Source organism: Crocodylus siamensis, chromosome 1 (assembly GCF_052110815.1).
Source record: "Crocodylus siamensis isolate JL-2025a chromosome 1, ASM5211081v1, whole genome shotgun sequence".
NCBI lineage: Eukaryota > Metazoa > Chordata > Crocodylia > Crocodylidae > Crocodylus > Crocodylus siamensis.
In genome coordinates, this window is record NC_143395.1 from 156,226,488 (window position 1) to 156,245,496 (window position 19,009).

At 42.1% G+C, this 19,009-nt stretch overlaps 1 protein-coding gene across 1 annotated transcript in view; it reads left to right on the plus strand.

Moving 5' to 3' along the window:
* Positions 1-19,009, plus strand: part of DNAH8 (dynein axonemal heavy chain 8) — a 329,691-nt gene that overhangs the window by 242,657 nt on the left and 68,025 nt on the right. The window contains exons 71-77 of the mRNA XM_090046651.1: positions 3,240-3,377; positions 3,958-4,085; positions 4,875-5,046; positions 9,937-10,092; positions 13,862-14,017; positions 15,380-15,562; positions 16,004-16,109. Of these exons, the coding sequence (XP_089902777.1) occupies positions 3,240-3,377; positions 3,958-4,085; positions 4,875-5,046; positions 9,937-10,092; positions 13,862-14,017; positions 15,380-15,562; positions 16,004-16,109 (1,039 nt within the window). The remainder of the gene's footprint in view (positions 1-3,239; positions 3,378-3,957; positions 4,086-4,874; positions 5,047-9,936; positions 10,093-13,861; positions 14,018-15,379; positions 15,563-16,003; positions 16,110-19,009) is intronic.

The following is a 19,009-nucleotide window of genomic DNA, read 5'->3' on the forward strand; positions in this document are numbered from 1 at the left end:
AAGCACTGAAAAAGAGAAAAGAAGACATTTGATTTCCATCACATTTTGGCAGAGCCGAAGGAAGCCTTCTGGTGGCTGTTGAATTTCTGAACTGATGTGCTGCTTCAGTACCATTGTCTCCTGACAAATGGCTTCGAGGTTGAAGCATCAATTTACTGAGTTAATTTTACCCGTTTTGTGTAATAGAGTTCAGCATAGTGTTACGTTTGTTCTGACTTCCAGGTCAATAGAATTAACTATCTTGGATCCAATCCAGGTTTCCAGTCAATCTGCTGCATAGAAACCTCCACAGCAGTATAGAGTATCAAGGACCCTTCAGCTTCAAAGTCTTTAGGGCTGAGCTTCTCTTTGGTTAATTAAAATAAAGTGGGGTGCTTTATTCCAATTTGAGTATAAGACTAGAGATAGACACCTGAAAATAGATCTTCCACTTGCATACATGACAGTAGCCTTTCCTATAGTATCCAAACAAAATAGAGAAATATTGCCCCAAGCCTAAGAAAATTGTTTTCTCTCCAAACAAAATTAGATGCATGTTTTTCCTTAGTCATCTTTATTCAAAAGATTGCAGGATCTGAATGGGATCTACTAAATTAAAATGTTCTGCTTTGATAGATTATTCCTCGATGCTTCACTCTTGCTATGCTTGCACCTTCTGTACTCAAGTTGGAGATTTCAGTCAGTGGTACACACTGGGGCAGTGGACACAACCTGAATGTTTTCATGTTTCCAACTGAGAGTACAGAAGGATCGGGCTTCCCCAACACACCTGTCAGTTCCTTCTCACTTCCTGTCAATACTAGTCAGGCGTTATCATTTAACCACTCAGTACACTTTGTGGTTTTCTGTTGTTGTCAAAAAATGGTTATCAGTAAATTACTGACCCAGTATTTGGTGGATAAAAGATCTTACCTGGGACATCAGAAATCTACACTTTAAAACAAGGAGCAAAAAAAGTTGGACCACATAAAAGATCTGAGCACAGCAAATGGAAGCCAAACCTAACCAGCATCAGCCAGGCTGTTGTAACTGCAGGCTACAGTCTGTCCTTCAAAAGAATACCACACACTTCACAGACTTGTGAGGCAGGTTTATTACACCTCCAGTCTGTGAACATGGACCTCAAACTACTGAACTGGAATTGACGAATACAGTTTTGTCAATTTGGATCTGATGTTGTAATTAATTGATAAATTACCATAGAGACCCAGGGAGAAATCTATCTACCGAAACCACAGATAAGCATAAGAACATTGCTGCAAAATGCCCCCATTACAGCAGACACAGAATCTAAATCAGTAACAATATAAATCTTCCTGGCACCGTTCCTCTTGCATTCCCATGGATGATTTTCCCTTTGTGAACTATAATCTTTTTAATGAGAAGACATATGAAATTTCCTTGCCTTCAGAGTTTTAAGAACAACCCCTTTTGAATTCTAGAAGCACTCACACCAACTCCCAGGCAAAAGTATTAGAAGTATTAGAAACCACAGGCTCACCATAGGTGTACCAATAGTTGATGAATAGATTCTTTAAAGAAATTATTAAAGTTTTCAATGAGACAATCCTTTCTTTGCAAAGACTTCATATCACCTACTGCTGTACATACCTGAGGCAGAAAATTTAACTGTTCACCCGGTTATTATGAACTTACCATCTCATCTCCGTGTTGACCACCAGACTAATTTAAGCATTTCTCAAATACTGTTACAGAAGATTGATGTGTATTAGACATTATAGATATGAAATGTATGGCTCAGGTTTAGTCTTTCACACACACTTACCTAACATCCATATGTCCATTTACTCTCACTGTAGCATATTAGGCGAAAGTCTTTTTTTGTGTATGTGGAAAATGTAGTAGGAGGAGCCTGTCATTTGGGTTTGCAGTTTTCTCACTCTTCTGGCCAGTGTTACTGCCTCAGAAGTATGTGTGCAGTATGCATGCACCACTAAACACATACTGCTGACCAGACATCTCTGACTTGAATGTACTGTGTACACACATGTCCCATAAGTGATACATATTTGTGGATTATATAAGTTAAAGGTAAGTAATGGTTACTTTGCTCCTGCTCTGAATAGTGAGCCTTCATTTCTTGGGAGCAAGTATCCAATACTCTAAAGGCAGATGATTATAGATGTGTCAAATAGAATTCTTCAGCAACTAGAGAGGTACAGCACTGCACTTGCTCAGGAATTAAAGGGAACACTGAGGTCACTATGGCTATGCACATTAACATAACTTTAACTCTTTCAAGAGCCAGCTTCAACTGAAACAAAGGATGCAGCCCTACAATAAAAACTGTTTTCTTCTTTTCTAGACTTCTGATAATTTGTGTTGCTCTACTGCACCACCTCAAATTGATCCACAGTTACTATAGAATGAGTAACCATTCTTTTTGATGTTTCTATGAAAGAACCTGGCAAGGACCTTCATGGTACCTACAGATTTATGAGATTTTAATAGAACTTAATTCTCAAAAGTTTAATAAAGTGAAACATAGGGGGAAATCTGCACAGTGATTTCAGAGCTTCAGCCAGCAAACTTGCTGTAACTGAAAATAGTATCATACTGCAAGAGCAACAGTATTGCAGGGTAGTGATCAAAAACACTGGTCAAAAGTCTATTCTGAAATTAATATAAATATATACTTGGCAGTAATTGTGTGGCTCTTTGGTCTAGGGGTGTATTTCTTACTGGCTGAGAAGGTATGTTGGTACTGATCACTCACAGGTCTCCTGAGCACAAAAATATTCACCACTGTGGAGCACACAAATTAAATAAATAAGTTCAAGATCTAAACAATAAAGCTGAGTTATGGTTCTCATTTCCAAGATAATCAAGGTCACAGATCAATAATTTACAATCCATTGCTTGGTTCTTTTCTGTATGGTTCTGTCTTGTTCACTAAGTTATCTGATATCTTGGTAGATTGGAATACTTTTTAAAACATAAAGAAAATGGATAGTAGGGAACAGAAAGCTAAATGATTACATAATTATTAACTGCAGATTTAAATAATGGATTTAAATGAAATTGATAAAGGAAACAATTTAAAGATATGTATTCATACTCTTTATTTAATAAAGATAACATACACTGTCAGCGATTATTTGATAACAAGAGTTGCATATCCTAAGTCCATATTGATTAGTAGTGAAACAGGCCTGAAATAATAGATTTAAAATAGATTATAAATGCTCACTCATTGTCTAATTATTCTTTATTCTCAGGCTAACTTGGCAAAACAAGAAGGGCGTTTGAAAGTAGCTAATGCAGAGTTAGCCCAGGCTCAGGAGGCACTAGATGAGAAACAAGCTGAGCTGGATAAAGTGCAGGCAAAGTTTGATGCAGCAATGACGGAGAAAATGGTGAGATAAAAATATTCTATTAATATAAACATTGTTTGCATGCAGAAATTTTAGGGTTATCTAATTTGTTCTTACTGATTCAGTCAGATCAGAATAAGTTAAAAGACAAGATAAACATAATTTGTCCAGCATATATTATGTTTGCTTGACAAACATTAGCATTCTCAGGCATTAGGCCAATGTTAGAATGGCAAATGTAGTCTCTTTTAACCCATTTCTTATCTCAGGGACTATGTGCATTTTTAATACAGTACCTTTTTACTCATCTGGGTTTAGTTCTAAAGTTTTTTAAACTCACCTAAAAGAATTTTTTTTTATTTTAATAAAAGACCCTGGCTTGAAACATGGGGGCCAGGCACTGATAAAGCTGTACATCCATCCAGGGCCCATTGCCTTGAATTGTCTGGGGCAGCTTCCAAGGAAGGTCTCTACTCCCTCAGTTCTCTTTTTTTTTTTCATTTATACATAAGAATCAATCAGTTGGGTGTTCTCAAAAATATTGTTATAGATTTTGTAAATATAGGCTTTTGAATTTTAGAAATTGAGTGTTTAATAAGCTAGAATGACTTGGCAATTTTAGGACCTGTTGAATGATGCAGAAATGTGCAGGAGAAAGATGCAAGCAGCTTCTGCGCTTATAGATGGTCTGAGTGGAGAGAAAGTTAGATGGACTCAGCAGAGTAAGGAGTTCAGAGCTCAGATTAACAGGTATATCATCTGTCAAAATATACAAATTAGAAAAAAACAGAAGAAGAATGTAAGAGGTCAGGTCAGGCAGGTAGAAGAACATTCTTCTTTTCCCCCACCTTTTCTTGCTTTCTCTCCCCTACTTTTCTGCCTTTTGTCTTCCTGATTTCCTACTATTTCCTTTTCACTGAGAGTGTCTTTTTTAGCTTGTATTATTATCACTGTAGTGTTTCCCTTTGGCTTTTTTCCCCCTTGCTTTTTTCCCCCTTCCTTCCCTGTTTTACCTTTTGTTTTTCTAATTTCTACCTATTTATATTTTCACTAACATCCTGTCACACTTTTCACTTTTCTTGTTCCTGTTTTCATGATCTCCAACTATTTTCCTACCTTGTATTATATTGCTGTTGTCTCCCCTTGGCCTTTTTTCTCTCCTCTTGCTTGCCCCCTCCTTTACCTGCTTTACCTTTTTTTTCCCCTAATTTCTACCTATGTACATTTTCACTGAATTCCTGCCACACTTTTAGCTTCTCTCATTCCTTGGAGTCTCAGACCAGCAGAGACTCCCTGTGCCTGAAGAAGGGTGACTGTGCCCAAAAACTTGCTAAGAACTTTTTTCCAAGTACTCAGTTGGTCTAGTAAAAAATATCACATCCACCCAAAGAACCTTGCCTGCCTATGTGCTTTGACTAACACAGCTACAACCAAAAACCCAGTTGCCTTTTTTTATAATAAATATGTTTTAAAATGTTGTTGTTCAACTCCAGGGGCTGGAAGTCATACCTTTTAATTGTGGTTTTGTTCTTTTTCTAGACTTGTGGGAGATGTTTTGCTCTGCACAGGATTCCTTTCCTACTGTGGGCCTTTTAATCAAAATTTTCGGAACCTTTTGCTTAAAGATTTGTGGGAAGCAGAGATGAGAAACCGGAAAATCCCTTTTACTGAAAACTTGAATCTAATTTCAATGTTGGTAGATCCACCAACGGTAAGTTAGTATCATGTTGTTTTGGTATACAGTTAATTTTAATGTACATTTTCATTATGATATTAATACTTAATAAGAACAGAATACAGTATAACCTTATAAATCTGATGTGCTTGGGACTGAGCACCTGCTGGAAATTTGAAAATGCCAGATTTTTTAAACAGGTGCAACAGCCGGTTATGGAGCAGGGCAGCAGGGTGGGGACTGTAGCGTCAGCCGCACGCAGAGTGCCAGCACAGGGTGGTGCATGGCGGCAGCAGCTGCCACATGCAAGCGTCCCCCTCTGTGTCTGGGAGGCTGGAGGGAGCAGCAGGAGGAAGTGCTGGATTTTTGATAATTCCAGATTTTTGATACCTGGATTTATGAGGTTATACACTTTAAGGACCATTCAGCATTTTGTTTTAGTTTTCTGAGTTTGAGCACCAACTTCTTAAATAAAAATAACCATAACTTGAAAAATCATTCTGAAAATTGACATGCAAATGAACAAAGCTAAATTCTGTTCTTCATAATTTTTATCTCCACTATTGCTATAAATAGTTTTTAAGGTTGGAACAACATTTACTTAGGATAGTCTCCCACAACATTCTGACCAGTAAGCTGAGGAAGTACGATGAATGGACTGTAAGGTGAATAGAAATCTGGCTGAATCACTGGGCTGAAAGAGTAGTAATTAATGGCTCTATCTAGTTGGCAGCCAGTATCAAGTGGAGTGCCCCAGGGGTCAGTCCTGGGACCAGTTTTGTCCAATATTTTAATCAGTGACCTGGAAGATGGGATGGAATACACCCTCAGCTGATGTGTGGATGACACCAAGCTGGGAGGAGTAGTAGATACATTGGAGGGTAGGACTAGGATTCAGAGAGACCTGGATAAATTGGAAAATTGGTCCAGAAAAAATCTCATGAGGCTCAACAAGGACAAGTGTATAGTCCTGCATTTAGGATGGAACAATCCCATATGCTGGTACAGGCTGGGGGCCGACTGGCTGGCCAGTAGCTCTGCAGAAAAGGACCTGGGGGTTACAGTGGACAATAAGCTGAATATGAGCCAATGGTGTGCCCTTGTTGTCAAGAAAGCTGACAGCATACTGGGTTGCATTTGTAGGAGTGTTGCCAGCAGATGAAGGGAAATGATTATTCCCCTTTCCAGCACAGGTCAGGCCACATCTGGAGTACTGTGTTCAGTTTTGGGCCCCTCATTCAAGAAAGGATGTGAACAAATTAGTGAGTTCAGCAGTGGGCAATGAAAATGTTCAGAGGGCTGGGGCATATGACTTAAGAGAAGAGGCTGAGGGAACTGAGCTTATTTAATGTGGAAAAGAGAAGACTGGGTGCATCTACACATGATGCTGTCATGCTGTTGTTACTGTGCTATCATTTAGTACTTCCTTTTGAAGTACTAAAAGACAGGGCAGTAACAGCTGGTACTGCGCTGTGCTCACCGCGCATGGTTATTTTTAGGTACTATATTGCCATAATAATGTGCTATCATGGGGGAGCATGTTGCTATGGCGACGTAGCTGCAGCATCACAGGTTTTGCCTGAGGAATCTATGTTGCCATAGTATGTTGCTATGTCATAGTGTCATGTGTAGATGTGCCCACTGAGCAGGGGATGTAATAGTAGACTTCAACTACCTGAAATGTGGTTCAAAGAGGATGGAGCTGGACTGTTCTCAGTGGTGGCAAATGACAGAACAAGGAGCAATCATTTCAAATTGCAGCAAGGGAAGTGTAGGTTTGATATTAGGGAAAAGTTTTTCACAAGGAGGATAGTAAAGCACCAGAACAGGTTACCCAGAGAGGTTGTGGAACCTCCATCTTTAGAGGTTTTTAAAGGAAAGTCCATGGCTAGATAAAGCCCTGGCTGGAGTAATATAGTTGGATGGTCCTGCTTTGAGCAGGGGTTGGACTAGATGACCTCCTGAGGTCCCCCTCAACTCTAATTTTCTGTGATTCTAAAGAATAATCACTGATACCCATTTTTCTCTAATTACAGATGGATTGCAGATTGGCTCAAGGGTCGTACTCAGAGGGTGGTGGTGGACGGGTCATATTTGACCTGGGGGGAATTGGGCAGCGGAATCCCCCGGGGCTTGGTGCTGGGGCCTGTGCTGTTTAATTTCTTCATCAGTGATTTGGACGACGGGGTGAAATGCAACCTGTTTAAATTTGCTGATGATACCAAAATTTGGGGTGAGGTGAGCACGCTAGTAGGGAGGCAAAGACTGCAACAAGACCTGGATAGGTTACAGAAGTGGGCCAACGTAAACAGGATGCGTTTCAATACTGACAAGTGCAGGGTGCTGCACTTAGGCAGTAGAAACCAGCAGCACACTTACAGAATGGGAAACTCCCTTCTTGAGAGCACGGAGGCAGAAAGGGATCTTGGAGTCATTATTGACTCCAAGATGAACATGGGCCGACAATGCGAGGTCACAGTTGGCAGGGCTAATCAGACCTTGTAATGAATCCACGGGTGCATCTCAAGTAGAGCCAGGGAGGTGATCCTCCCCCTCTATGCGACGCTGGTCAGGCCACAGCTGGAGTACTGTGTCCAGTTCTGTGCGCCCCATTTCAGGAGGGATGTGGACAACATTGAAAGGGTCCAGAGGAGGGCCACCTGCATGATCCGGGGACTACAGGGCAGACCCTATATTGAAAGACTGCAGGACTTGAACCTGTTCAGCCTTCACAAGAGAAGGCTGAGGGGGGACCTGGTGACTGTCTATAAACTCACTAGGGGGGACCAGAAGGGTTATGGGGAAACACTGTTTCCCCTAGTGCCCCCTGGCATGACAAGGAACAATGGACACAAATTATTAGAGAATAGATTTAGATTACACATCCGCAAGAACTACTTCACAGGTAGGGCAGCTAGGAGCTGGAACCAACTTCCTAGGGAAATGGTGCTGGCTCCTACCCTGGGGATCTTTAAGAAGAGGCTTGATGACTACCTGGCTGGACTCATTTGAGTCCAGTCTTTTCTCCCGCCCAGACGGTGGGGTCGGACTTGAAGATCTACAAGGTCCCTTCTGACCCTACTTCTATGATTCTATGATACTTAGCAATATATCAAAGCTCTTACTGGCTTCTATTAGATATTACATTGCTGAGCAAAGTATAGATAGATTTCATGAAATATATTAAAGAACTAAAGGTGATCATTACAGTGCTTGGACCAGAAAACTTTAACGCAGCTAGACTCCTGGTGCTTGTTCAAGCTGTATCTAATACTTCTTTGCAGCCTCTTCTCTCAACTTTTCTACATTTTTGCTTCTCCTTTACATACACAAACATCCTCAAAAGAAGTAGGCAGAAAAGTCCCTCTTTCCATTTAGCTCAAATCCTTGAGCAATTTCCAATAACCTTTGTTTTACATGGTATTACAGGCTGTGTTTTGTTTTGAGGCCTCTCTTGTTTTTCACAGTTGTCTAGAGATATAGACAGTTGTGCTGTTTGAGCACAAAATATTTCCAGTGCCACAAAAGCATAGTGCGAATGGAGCCATACTGGTGTTCCAGCTCCCTGCTTGGAGAGCTACAGTCACATGCTATCCAGCTAAGGAGTAATAGGGGGCAACTGTTTGGTTGGCCCCTGCTGACAGGGGAGCCTGATCATTAACAGCCTGCCCTCTCCCCTGCTGGGGAATGGGACAGGCTATCAGTGATCAGCTGGCAGCTGCTGAAAGGCAGCAGCTGCCAACAATAACCATGTGCCCTGTAAGGGTAGCAGGGGTGATCAGAATGGCTCTCCTTCCCCACTACCGTTCCCACCCCCGCCCCCAAGTCCCAGGCATTCGCCACACCGCTTGTACAGTCCACCAAGTATCCCCAGGATGTTCAGGGGTTGAGGAGCAGTGGCACTGCTGCTTGAACTGTTCCAGGTCTCTCTCCAGGGTGGTTCAAACTGTGGACTTATGCCCCACCCCCTTACATGGTCCTAGGAAGATCTAGGAACATGCAAGGTGTTAAGGGAAGTGGCGCTGCTGCTTGAAACATCCTGGAGAGACCCGAGACCTTGGAACAGCAGAGTCCCCATAGGTTCATTGACTGCTCACCACTGGGCAGGTTATTAGGGAGCTAGCCAGTCTCCCTCTCTCCATCCCCTATGGAGGGTAGGGGAGAGAGAGTGGAGAACTGTGGAATACAGCAGGACCCCCATCCTGCCACGTGTAACCGAACAAGAGTTACATGTGGCAATAGAAGACAGAAAAGTTGCTACTTAAAGCTAGATGTTTGTGGTGGAGTCATTAGGTTCCTTTTGCCACAAACTGCTTGAATGCTTGTACCTTTGCTTTTTGTGCCTGTCCATACCCCAAAATGAAGGGCTTTGGTTATGCTCTTTTACCTCTCTTCATCAGTTTCAGTGGGTGCAACCACATATACGCTTCCCTGCAAGTTGACTAATTAGTTCCATAGTAAAGGGTCACAGTCTTTACATGTGTTGGTATTAGGATGCAGTAAGTTTATTAACTCCATCATAGGATGGTACTGCTGGGGACACTACTGTCCTATGGCAGGGTAATTACATGTGTTGAAACACACGTGTAGATGGTGACGGGTTGGCTGGGGCATGAGAGTGCTGAAGTGTGGGAGCTGCCTGCACCCTAGCCCTGCACTTCAGCACCTTCATGCCCCAGCCAGCTCCTCTGCCACCTAACACCACCACCCAGAGCTCAGGACTGACCCCTCAGGCCCCCTGCCAGACTGGGACTTCTACCCAGCTCAAAGTGCTGTGGTCCTGGGTGCACATGTAAGCACTGTATCCAGGAACAGTTGATTCCAGCATGAACTGTACCAGAGTTTATTGCTCTGTCTTAATTTCACATGTAAATATGTCCAGTGAGGTTTAGTTCAAGCCGTAATAAAGTTCTCTCTTTTTTCCAGATTAGTGAGTGGAACCTGCAAGGGCTGCCAGGAGATGAACTCTCAATTCAGAATGGCATCATTGTTACTAAAGCAACTAGATACCCACTTTTGATAGATCCACAAACTCAAGGGAAAACATGGATTAAAAAGAAAGAACAGGGTAATGAATTGCAGGTGAGTAATAAAGTTTTAAGGAAATATGCTTGATTGTATATCACTCTGCCTTCCCTTATTCCTTAGAGCATGTGTACATTGCAGTCACAGCAGAGACTACAGCTTATGTAGGTAATACCAAATCTAACTTGAAACTAGCTACAACAAGGGTCTTCCAAACTTTAAACTAGCTAGTTTAAGTAGTGATAGTATAGTTGCAGCAGCATACAGTTCAAACTGGGTTGCAAACCCTTCCCCTCCTCTTGCATGTCACAGCTCCAGCTGACGGTACCTGAGCTATATTTGAAGTAAGGAAGATTGCATTTTGTTCAGGATCAAAGATACTAGTTCATATGGAGGGGGGAGTGTGCATCCATTGACAGGACCAAAGGCAGAATTATGCAGCCCTTTGGAAGTGTAGATGAGATATTTAAAATTGATATGTAAGTGGAATTGGAGCAAGAGAAGGAATTTATAAATAGATCTGTCATTGCTGGAGTAAATTGAGGTCTAAATGCAAGGACTTAGGTCTATCTAACCCTGGTTAGAAATAGATATTGCCAAATTAAGTAGATCAGCTATGCCAGGATATGTCTGGGTGAAAACACATCGCCTGATGTCCCTTCTGTTGATGCCATGAGAAAATGGGACATTCACCCAGTGCCTGAAGGGCCTGGTCTTGCATACGCTGAGAATTCCCAGGCAGGATTGAACACCTCAAGCCTTGGGACCACCTATCCAGCTTTCTCTGCTTAAAGACATGCGCCCACTAATCTCCAGGGCACATCTCTGTAAGTGGGGAAAGTCTGTGCTTCCCTCTTTCCAAAGATGTGCCTCTGGCATATTCAGGGTGCATCTCAGTAAGCAGGGAAACCCTGACTTTTTCCACTTACGGAGATGTGCCCCAGAGATCCCAGGGATGTTTCTCAGAATGTGGGGAAGCCCTGATTTTCCCTGCTTACAGAGATATACCCTGAAGATTCTTGGAGGCACATGTCTGCAAGCAGGGAAAGCCCCTGTCGCTTGAGGATCCCAGTCCTATTTGGGAATTCCCAAGGTGTGTGGGACTGGGCCTCTCAAGCCCCTGGATTGCCATCCAGGCTGCCCAGTGTCTCATACCATCAAGTAAATGCACATCTACTGCTAAATAGCAGCACGGATTGATACCAACTTTGTCATAGACACAATTTTGGGGTATTTGTGGTATGAAAAGAAGTATTGATGTGTCTGTTTGTTGGCCTTTGTGCCACTATACATTTTTTGTGGCAGTGCAAAGGTGATAAAAGGTGAAGTCTGTTTCCACCCTCAAAATTATTGATATTAAAATAATAGATTTACAAACTAAATCATCAAGTTAAACAGTCCATTTATGCAAAAGAACATAAGAAATTTTCACTGCAGTGACATTATAACCTAATGCACAAGAGTAACAAGCCAGATTAGCTAAAGTAGCTCAGACAGGAAAGCCTATATTTTTGACAGTTTTAATGTCAGTGTCAAATTTCACAGTTACATAATGAGGCTTATATTATTTGCTGTTTTTCTAGTATATATTTCAAGCAAATATTTGCTCCACTAGATTCAGGTCCTAAAGTAAAATGACTAAGAATTTCAGTCTTCATGTAATAGAACAGTAGGTTTCTAGACCTCCTTGCTATGGAAAGAGAGAGAGAGATTGTGAGTCATGTTAGTTTGAAGTAAGACAGAAAGCATGGCAACACGGTGACACTTTAGGCCACTTGTACATGTAACGGGTTTAGTCCCCTAAATTGAAATGGTGGGTTTTTAATTACAGTGACAAAAAAGCCACTGTTTCAAGTTAGGGGTTTCCATCACTGTTACGATGAGGGGCCTGATCATTTTTTTCCCTACAGAGCCTGCCCACATTCCTCATGAGGTGAGCTGCTGGCAGCCCTGGTTTTTCCCTCTGTGGCAGCAGCATCACCCAGGGCTGCCTGGGTGAGCTGCTAGTGGGCACATGCTGCCTAGGGGACACTGCTGGTGCGGAGGGAAAGTATGGGGCTCCCTGCAGCTCAGGGCCCACCAGCAACTTGCCTCCTTGGCGATGGAAGAGGTGGCCAGGCTCCATGAAAAAAAAAGGATCAGGTCCCTTACCACTTCTGCCTTTAGCCCACCTCTCCTGCAGCGGGGAGGTGGCGAGCTGTCAAAGGCTGCAACATTGCAAATAGCTACATTGCTAACTAAACTACATGTGGATGTGGTTTAGTTTGCAATGTAGCAAACTCATTTGAATCATAACCCCGCCCCCCCCCGCACATGTACAGCATGATGCAGTTAAACTGCTGTGACAGGAGTATTGCTGCTGGAGTCGTTTTGGTGATGACTCCGCCCTCCTGTTATGGGCCAGCTGCCTGCTTACTCGCCTGCCATGCCTTCATCTTAATTGATTGAATGATTTAATTAGCGGGAGGCTGCCCACTTTCTACACCCGGTGCCAGGGGGTGCTATCTGCGGCTTCTTTTCTCCCCTACACCGCAGCCCAGGCCTCATAGATGGTACCGCCAGGATCTTGACCTGGGCCTTGCTGTAATTTGGTCCTCTCCTTTACCTCGCTGGGGCTCCTCACTGCACCCCCTTCTTTGCTCGGGGCTCCTCACTGCACCCCCTTCTTTGCTCTGGGGCTCCTTGCTGCCCCCCTCTCGCTCTGGGGCCAGGACCCCCATGCTACCGTGGGGTCCCTATGAGGCCTCCTCCAACCCCTAATAGCCTCACCCGGTCCTCCGGTAAAACAGTAAAGACAAAGCACAAAGCCCCTGGGCTATAACGTAAAACTAAACCGTCCAGTCAAACAACATTTGATCCCTACCGGGAAAAATACTCCAGCCCATGGCAGCAAACCAGGGGATGCTCATGCAGTCAATCCTTGCCCCTCTCTCCGCACTGGCTGAGCTCCCCTCTCCTTGGCTGCCAGAGGGGAACTGCCACCCTGGCCTCCCACCTGGGCTTAAGAAGGGCTAAGACCTGCCCTTTCCTGTCAGCAGGTTTCGCTGGTTGCCCCAGCAACCAGCACCTGTGCTGCCCTGGTGACTGGCTGCTGTGCCTCCCCCTTCTCACCGCTAGGGGTCTCTCTTGAGCCATCTCTGTTCTCAGGTGCAGGGCGCCTAAGTGCTCTGTGACAACTATGAAAACAGCCCATTTTTGTCACATGGACAAGCACCATTAGAGATTAACTTGTTTATGTAGGTAATAGCCTACTTCATCCAATACTTGGAAATATGACCTACAGGCTCAAAAACCAGGGGGCAATTTTTAAAAAATATTTGTTTCTAATCACAATTTTTATCCAATGTTATGATTTCTGACCATGGTTCATGATTTTTCAGTGAACTACTGATATTTCTCTGAGACTGAATTCAAATTTCAGCCCTTGTGGTTCAGCTAGAAAATCTTCATGAAGGGAACAGAATAGAGAAGCAGCTGCTGAGTTTGAAAATATCGAATGGCTGTCTAGTAGTAAAAAATAATTGTGAACAATCTGTATCAGATTTATTCTGGGTACCCAGCAGTGAAAGACTTCTTATCTTACTACAATCAATCTCTGGGATCATTTTCTGTTCTTCAGAGCTTTTTTTATAACTTATCTTTGTAGTTGTAACAAGAAGTATTTCTTACCACGTCAATTTTGAGATTGCTATAGTAAAGCAAATAGACATAATCCACTGGTTTTTTAAAAATTAGAAAGTATTTTTCCAAAAAGATTTGCAGTTTTTACATAGTACTTTGAAGAAGTACTTTTATTTTTATTCCAATTAATTATTTCCTCTTTAAGGTGACAACTTTAAATCACAAGTATTTCCGCACACATTTGGAGGACAGCCTTTCACTGGGACGATCACTTGTTATTGAGGATATAGGTGAAGAGTTGGATCCTGCCCTTGATAATATATTAGAAAAGAATTTCATTAAATCAGGATCCTCTTACAAGGTTAGTTCCTTAGCAGAAGAGCTCATGATAAATAATATACTTCTCTCTTTAACTTCCATATCTGTACTAAATTGTGCAAACTTTATTTTCTGAGGTAATATAAACGATGTTGCTGTGTGAGAATCTGAGTTTAATTACAAGGGTCAATCCTGAAGTTTCTGGTCCACCTATCATTTGTGCTCATCCTATTGAAAGGTGGAGGCACTTTCTGTTGATTTATAAGTGATTCTCCTAATACCCACCAACAGCTGAAGGAACATTATCTGTCTGTCTATACCAGAGGGCTGATCATTATGACATGGGATCTTTAAGCAGTCGATACATTCTCAGAAAGAACAATTCAAGATGTATGTTTATTTGGTTAATAATAAGCAATATCTCAGACTTCTTGTGTTATCTCTTAATTTTGTACTCAGGTGACTTGTGTAGCCCTTTCACATTAATTTAGTAATATAAGAGCACACTACATATAATTCAATAGGTTTGATTTTTCCACAGGATATATTGGAAGTGTCCATCTTCCTTGTTCGTGCACACATTTTTTCCTTCTGATCCTCCCCACACTGACAAGTCTTCCACCACTGTGACTGTCACAAGACCAAAAAAATAACCTTCATAAGTTATAAAAGAGAAAAACAGAAGTCTCCTCAACTAAAATAACTGCATCCTATTTTATCATAAAAACCAAAAAGACCAATCTGGTTATTTTTAAGTCTTCATTATATTTCAGTTTAATTGTCCATTAACTAAGCTAGAAGCTGAAGAGAACAGGTAAAAGATTATAGACCAGATTGTTGGTATTATTGGGAATTATCTATATAAAACAGTTACTCATCCTTTCCATTTTTATCTGAAGTAGTAAAACAGCAGAAGAAACTTGCTTAAGGAAGAGGTGATTCAGCCCCCTGATTCTTTCCACTGAGTCTGCACTATTGTTTGAAGCAGCCCAGGTCCACCAGCCTGTATATTAAAAGGGAAATCATGAGTAATGCTCAAACTTTCTGACATTACCACTTAAGCATTTAGCTTGACCTCTGATTAGCTATGCATAACATCAAGAATTCAGTCTAATGCCCTTGAAGCAGATAGAGCTCTACACTGAAAGCACTCTCTGCATGTATTTAGATGCTAATATTTTTATAACTCACCATGGCTGCTAACCACTACCTTTAGTTCTTGAACATTACACAGAGAACTTTTTTTCATGGCAAATATGAGGTCTAAATATACCAATAGTCTTCTTTGTTTAATATTTCCAAAATTAAAATGTTTTTCCTTGGTCTATTATGTGTTCAGTTAACATGATTGATTGAAAGCAAATTATTTTTCTTCTATTTAACACTTGTTTAATTTATTCTACAGGTGAAAGTTGGTGATAAAGAAATAGATGTAATGAATACATTTAAGCTATACATTACTACAAAACTACCCAATCCAGCTTTCACACCTGAGATCAATGCTAAAACATCAGTTATTGATTTTACTGTTACAATGAAGGGACTTGAAAATCAATTACTAAGAAGAGTAATTCTTACTGAGAAACAGGTAAGCTGTTAAGATGAACAAAGTTCAGTGATGCTTACTTGTGGTTTATCCAACTGCTTTTAGTAGTATTGGAAGAAGGAAAATGCAGGCAGAGAATGACAAACCATTTTACAATATTTTATTAAGTTTCAGATTGGATTTTTTTAAATAACAGAAATACGTACTTCTGGATTGTCTATGAAGAGTTCTATTGGCATTAGAAAGAATTGCATATTGGCACTAGACATTTAGTGAGATACTTTAAGATGGATGAACACAGAAAAAAACACTGGCTAACAGATAAATAAAAGATCATTATGCAAATACCATTTATTCAAAATGTGAAAACTTAAAATAACTGAAAATACAATTTAACTAAAGTGAAATATGGAAAAGTGCATTTTAAATATAATACACTAATACTATCTATAAACAATTTTAACAATTGGTTTTTGACAATAGGAGCTTGAAGCAGAACGAATTAAACTCATGGAAGATGTTACTTTTAATAAGAGGAAGATGAAAGAACTTGAAGATAATCTTCTCTACAAACTAAGTGCAACTAAAGGTTCTGTATTAATATCCAAAATATGAGAATATGAGATTTTTGTAAACAAAATAAAATGGTGGTTTACATCAAAGTCCTTCCACAGAGGCACTGAGTAAACAAAACCAAGATTACCCTCTAAAGCAGGGGTTGGCAACCCCCAACACATACCAGAGCATGGCATACAAGGCCATTTTGCTCAGCATGTCACAGCTGACCCAGGCTCTGGGCAGCTGCTGCCAGCTATGGAATCTGGGCTGCCTGCAGAAGGCAGCTGGGAGGCTACAAGCTCTGCTGCAAGCAGCCCAGGCTCTATGGCTTGGTAGAAGATGCCCAGAGCTGGGGCAGGCAGTAGCCAGGAGGCTGCAGACAGTTTCACTGGGCTCCAGAGCCCTGGCTGGACTCTATGCCAGCAGCAACTGTACATGCGCCTCTGAGTGGATGGCAGGGGAGAGGTCTGGAGCAGTGCAACCCTGGCTCTTCCTCTGCTGTCTGCCCAGAGGTGCATATGCAGCCGCTGGTGGCAATGAGGATAGGCCCCTCCCATCTCCCCACGGTCTGCCCCTGCCACACCAACTCAAGACGTGAGTCAGGGTTGGGGTGTTTTTGGCATTTCAGCCAAAAATGTTGCCAATCCCTGCTCTAAAGCAGTGATTCTCAACCAGGGTGCCAGGGCATCCAAAAGTGCCTCTGGGAACTTTTGAAGGGATCCATGAGATGAGGAGATAAGTAAGGTGTTAGGAGATAAGCAGATAAATTAAATAGATAAGCACAGGCAGAGGCTTGTCCTTGCCTGAAAGATCCCCCAGCCCCACTGCCATTCCCTTCTGCAAGAAAGTAAGTGCTGTAATCTATACATTAATTTTTTAAATGTGTATGCTACTCAGTTCACAAAAGCTATGGAGGGTTGTCTCAAATCCAGCGAAGGGTGCCTTCAGTTCAGTGAGGGATGCCTCAAGTCCAGAAAGTTTGAGAACCACTGCTCTAGTGGAGGAAGCTGACAAGTCTTGCATTCATAAAGTGAACCTTGATTCTGTGAGCTTATATGTAGGAGTCTACCTAAATCATGGGGGTATTTACCAATTTTCATAGGTTGATCATGGCATAAAGTTCTCACTCTGCATTCATTTCCTGGCAGCCTCATCCCTCAGTGCTGATTGGCAGAGAGGCCCTGGGGGGGCGGAGAGTTGAGGGGGTGGCCATCATCTTGATTTCTCGTTGCCCTTTGTGTGGTCCTGCCCCACAATGCTGATTGGTGGAGGGGGAGAAGGGATGATGTGGCAGCAGCCATCTTGCCTACTGGCCTTTGTGCTACCCCTTCAGCTGGTGCTTTTCCCTCCCAGCAGTGAGGACCACTAGGGAGCCAGCATTTTATTTTTATTAAGGTGGGGTTTTTTGTTGATTTCATGGATTTTGCAGACAATTCCAGATTTCATCGTTTCTGCAAAATCTGTGAAACCACAAATTAAGTAGACCTCTACAAATGGGCACAAATGGATACAGTTCTGTACAAATGCAAAGGCAGGATTTGGGAAAGTTGCATAGAGCTCCTTTCTCTTTGTAAAAATGAAAACTTCATGGGGGCAAGATGTATTTGAGACTGAGAAAGTCCAAAAGACCTGCCTCTAAGATGGCACAGATGCTGTGAAACAGTTGTATTGTCATCTCAGAGCTAGGGTGGCCATCATAGAGGACATTCCGGTTTTCTGCTACTCTGTCCTCTATTGATACGAAACCTGACGCCTTTATGTCCTCTATTTTTCTCTTGAAAAAATTATAGGACATAAAGGCATCGGGTTTCATATCAATAGAGGACAGAGGCTAAGTGGACTGTGATGGCCACCCTACTCAGAGCCCCTGGGTCCGAATTCATCTCTCTGTTTTGTGAAGTTCCTCAACACCCAAATTAATTATCCAAACTGGGGGCAATCATTTTGGCTCCTATATGCTGGTATAGGGGCCAGTTTCCCCTTTTGACCTAATCTAAGCCTAATTAAGGTATTATCCACCTGAAGCCTGGAGGCGTGCTGCAGCTGAAACTGGGCTACCATATCAGAACCCTGACTCTCCTTGTTTGAACCCTGACACCACATCTAGGAGCAGAATACATGAGTAAAGACTGAGCATTATTTGGTGGACTGTCTCTTTTGCTCCTTTCCTTGGGAGTATGTTTGTGAGTTGGTACACAGACCCTTTCTGAGGTATCTTTTTAAAGAAGAAGGTAAAAGTTAGTTAACTAGTATGTCAGTGCCTCTACTGAAAGAGGCATTGCTCTAACACTAAAAAAAAAAAAGAAGTCTTGACCTGGGTGGAAACACTGTCACTGCCACTGAAGGGGAAGTTTAATGAATGTAGTAGGACTGTAACACAAAGATTCAAAACTGCTTATGACAGATACTCAGGTTTTGTGAAAATGTACGTAGCTTCGTTAAAGTTAATGGAACTAGGCAGATTTAAAACTGCCGGTGTGCCTTCTAAAGGATATAGGATAATAGTTTTAAAGAATCTAAGCTATTTAGAAGCCTTTAAGTCCTGTTGACTTTCAGTGCAACAGTCTAGAGATCCTGATAGAGCAGGGGTAGGCAACCCCTGGCACATGGGGCATTTTGCTTGGCACATGCACTTCGGGGTGGATGGTGCGTAAGGGGCTGGGGCTGCACTGCCATAGAAAGAATTGGGCCCCTCACAGCTACCTTGCCATCCACCCCTGGCACCGACTTCTAGAAAGTCAAGGTTCCAGGTGTTTTTGGCACTCTGCCCAAAAATGTTGCTGACCCCTGTGATGGAGAATGGTGTCTGTTGTTGACACACTGCACAGTTGCAGTTAGCCAAGGTACAGCTATGTCAGAATAAGCTGCATCAGTGCAATTTTCTAGTATGCAAAACTTAGTATTTTGATTCTGTACTTGTTTTATTTGGTG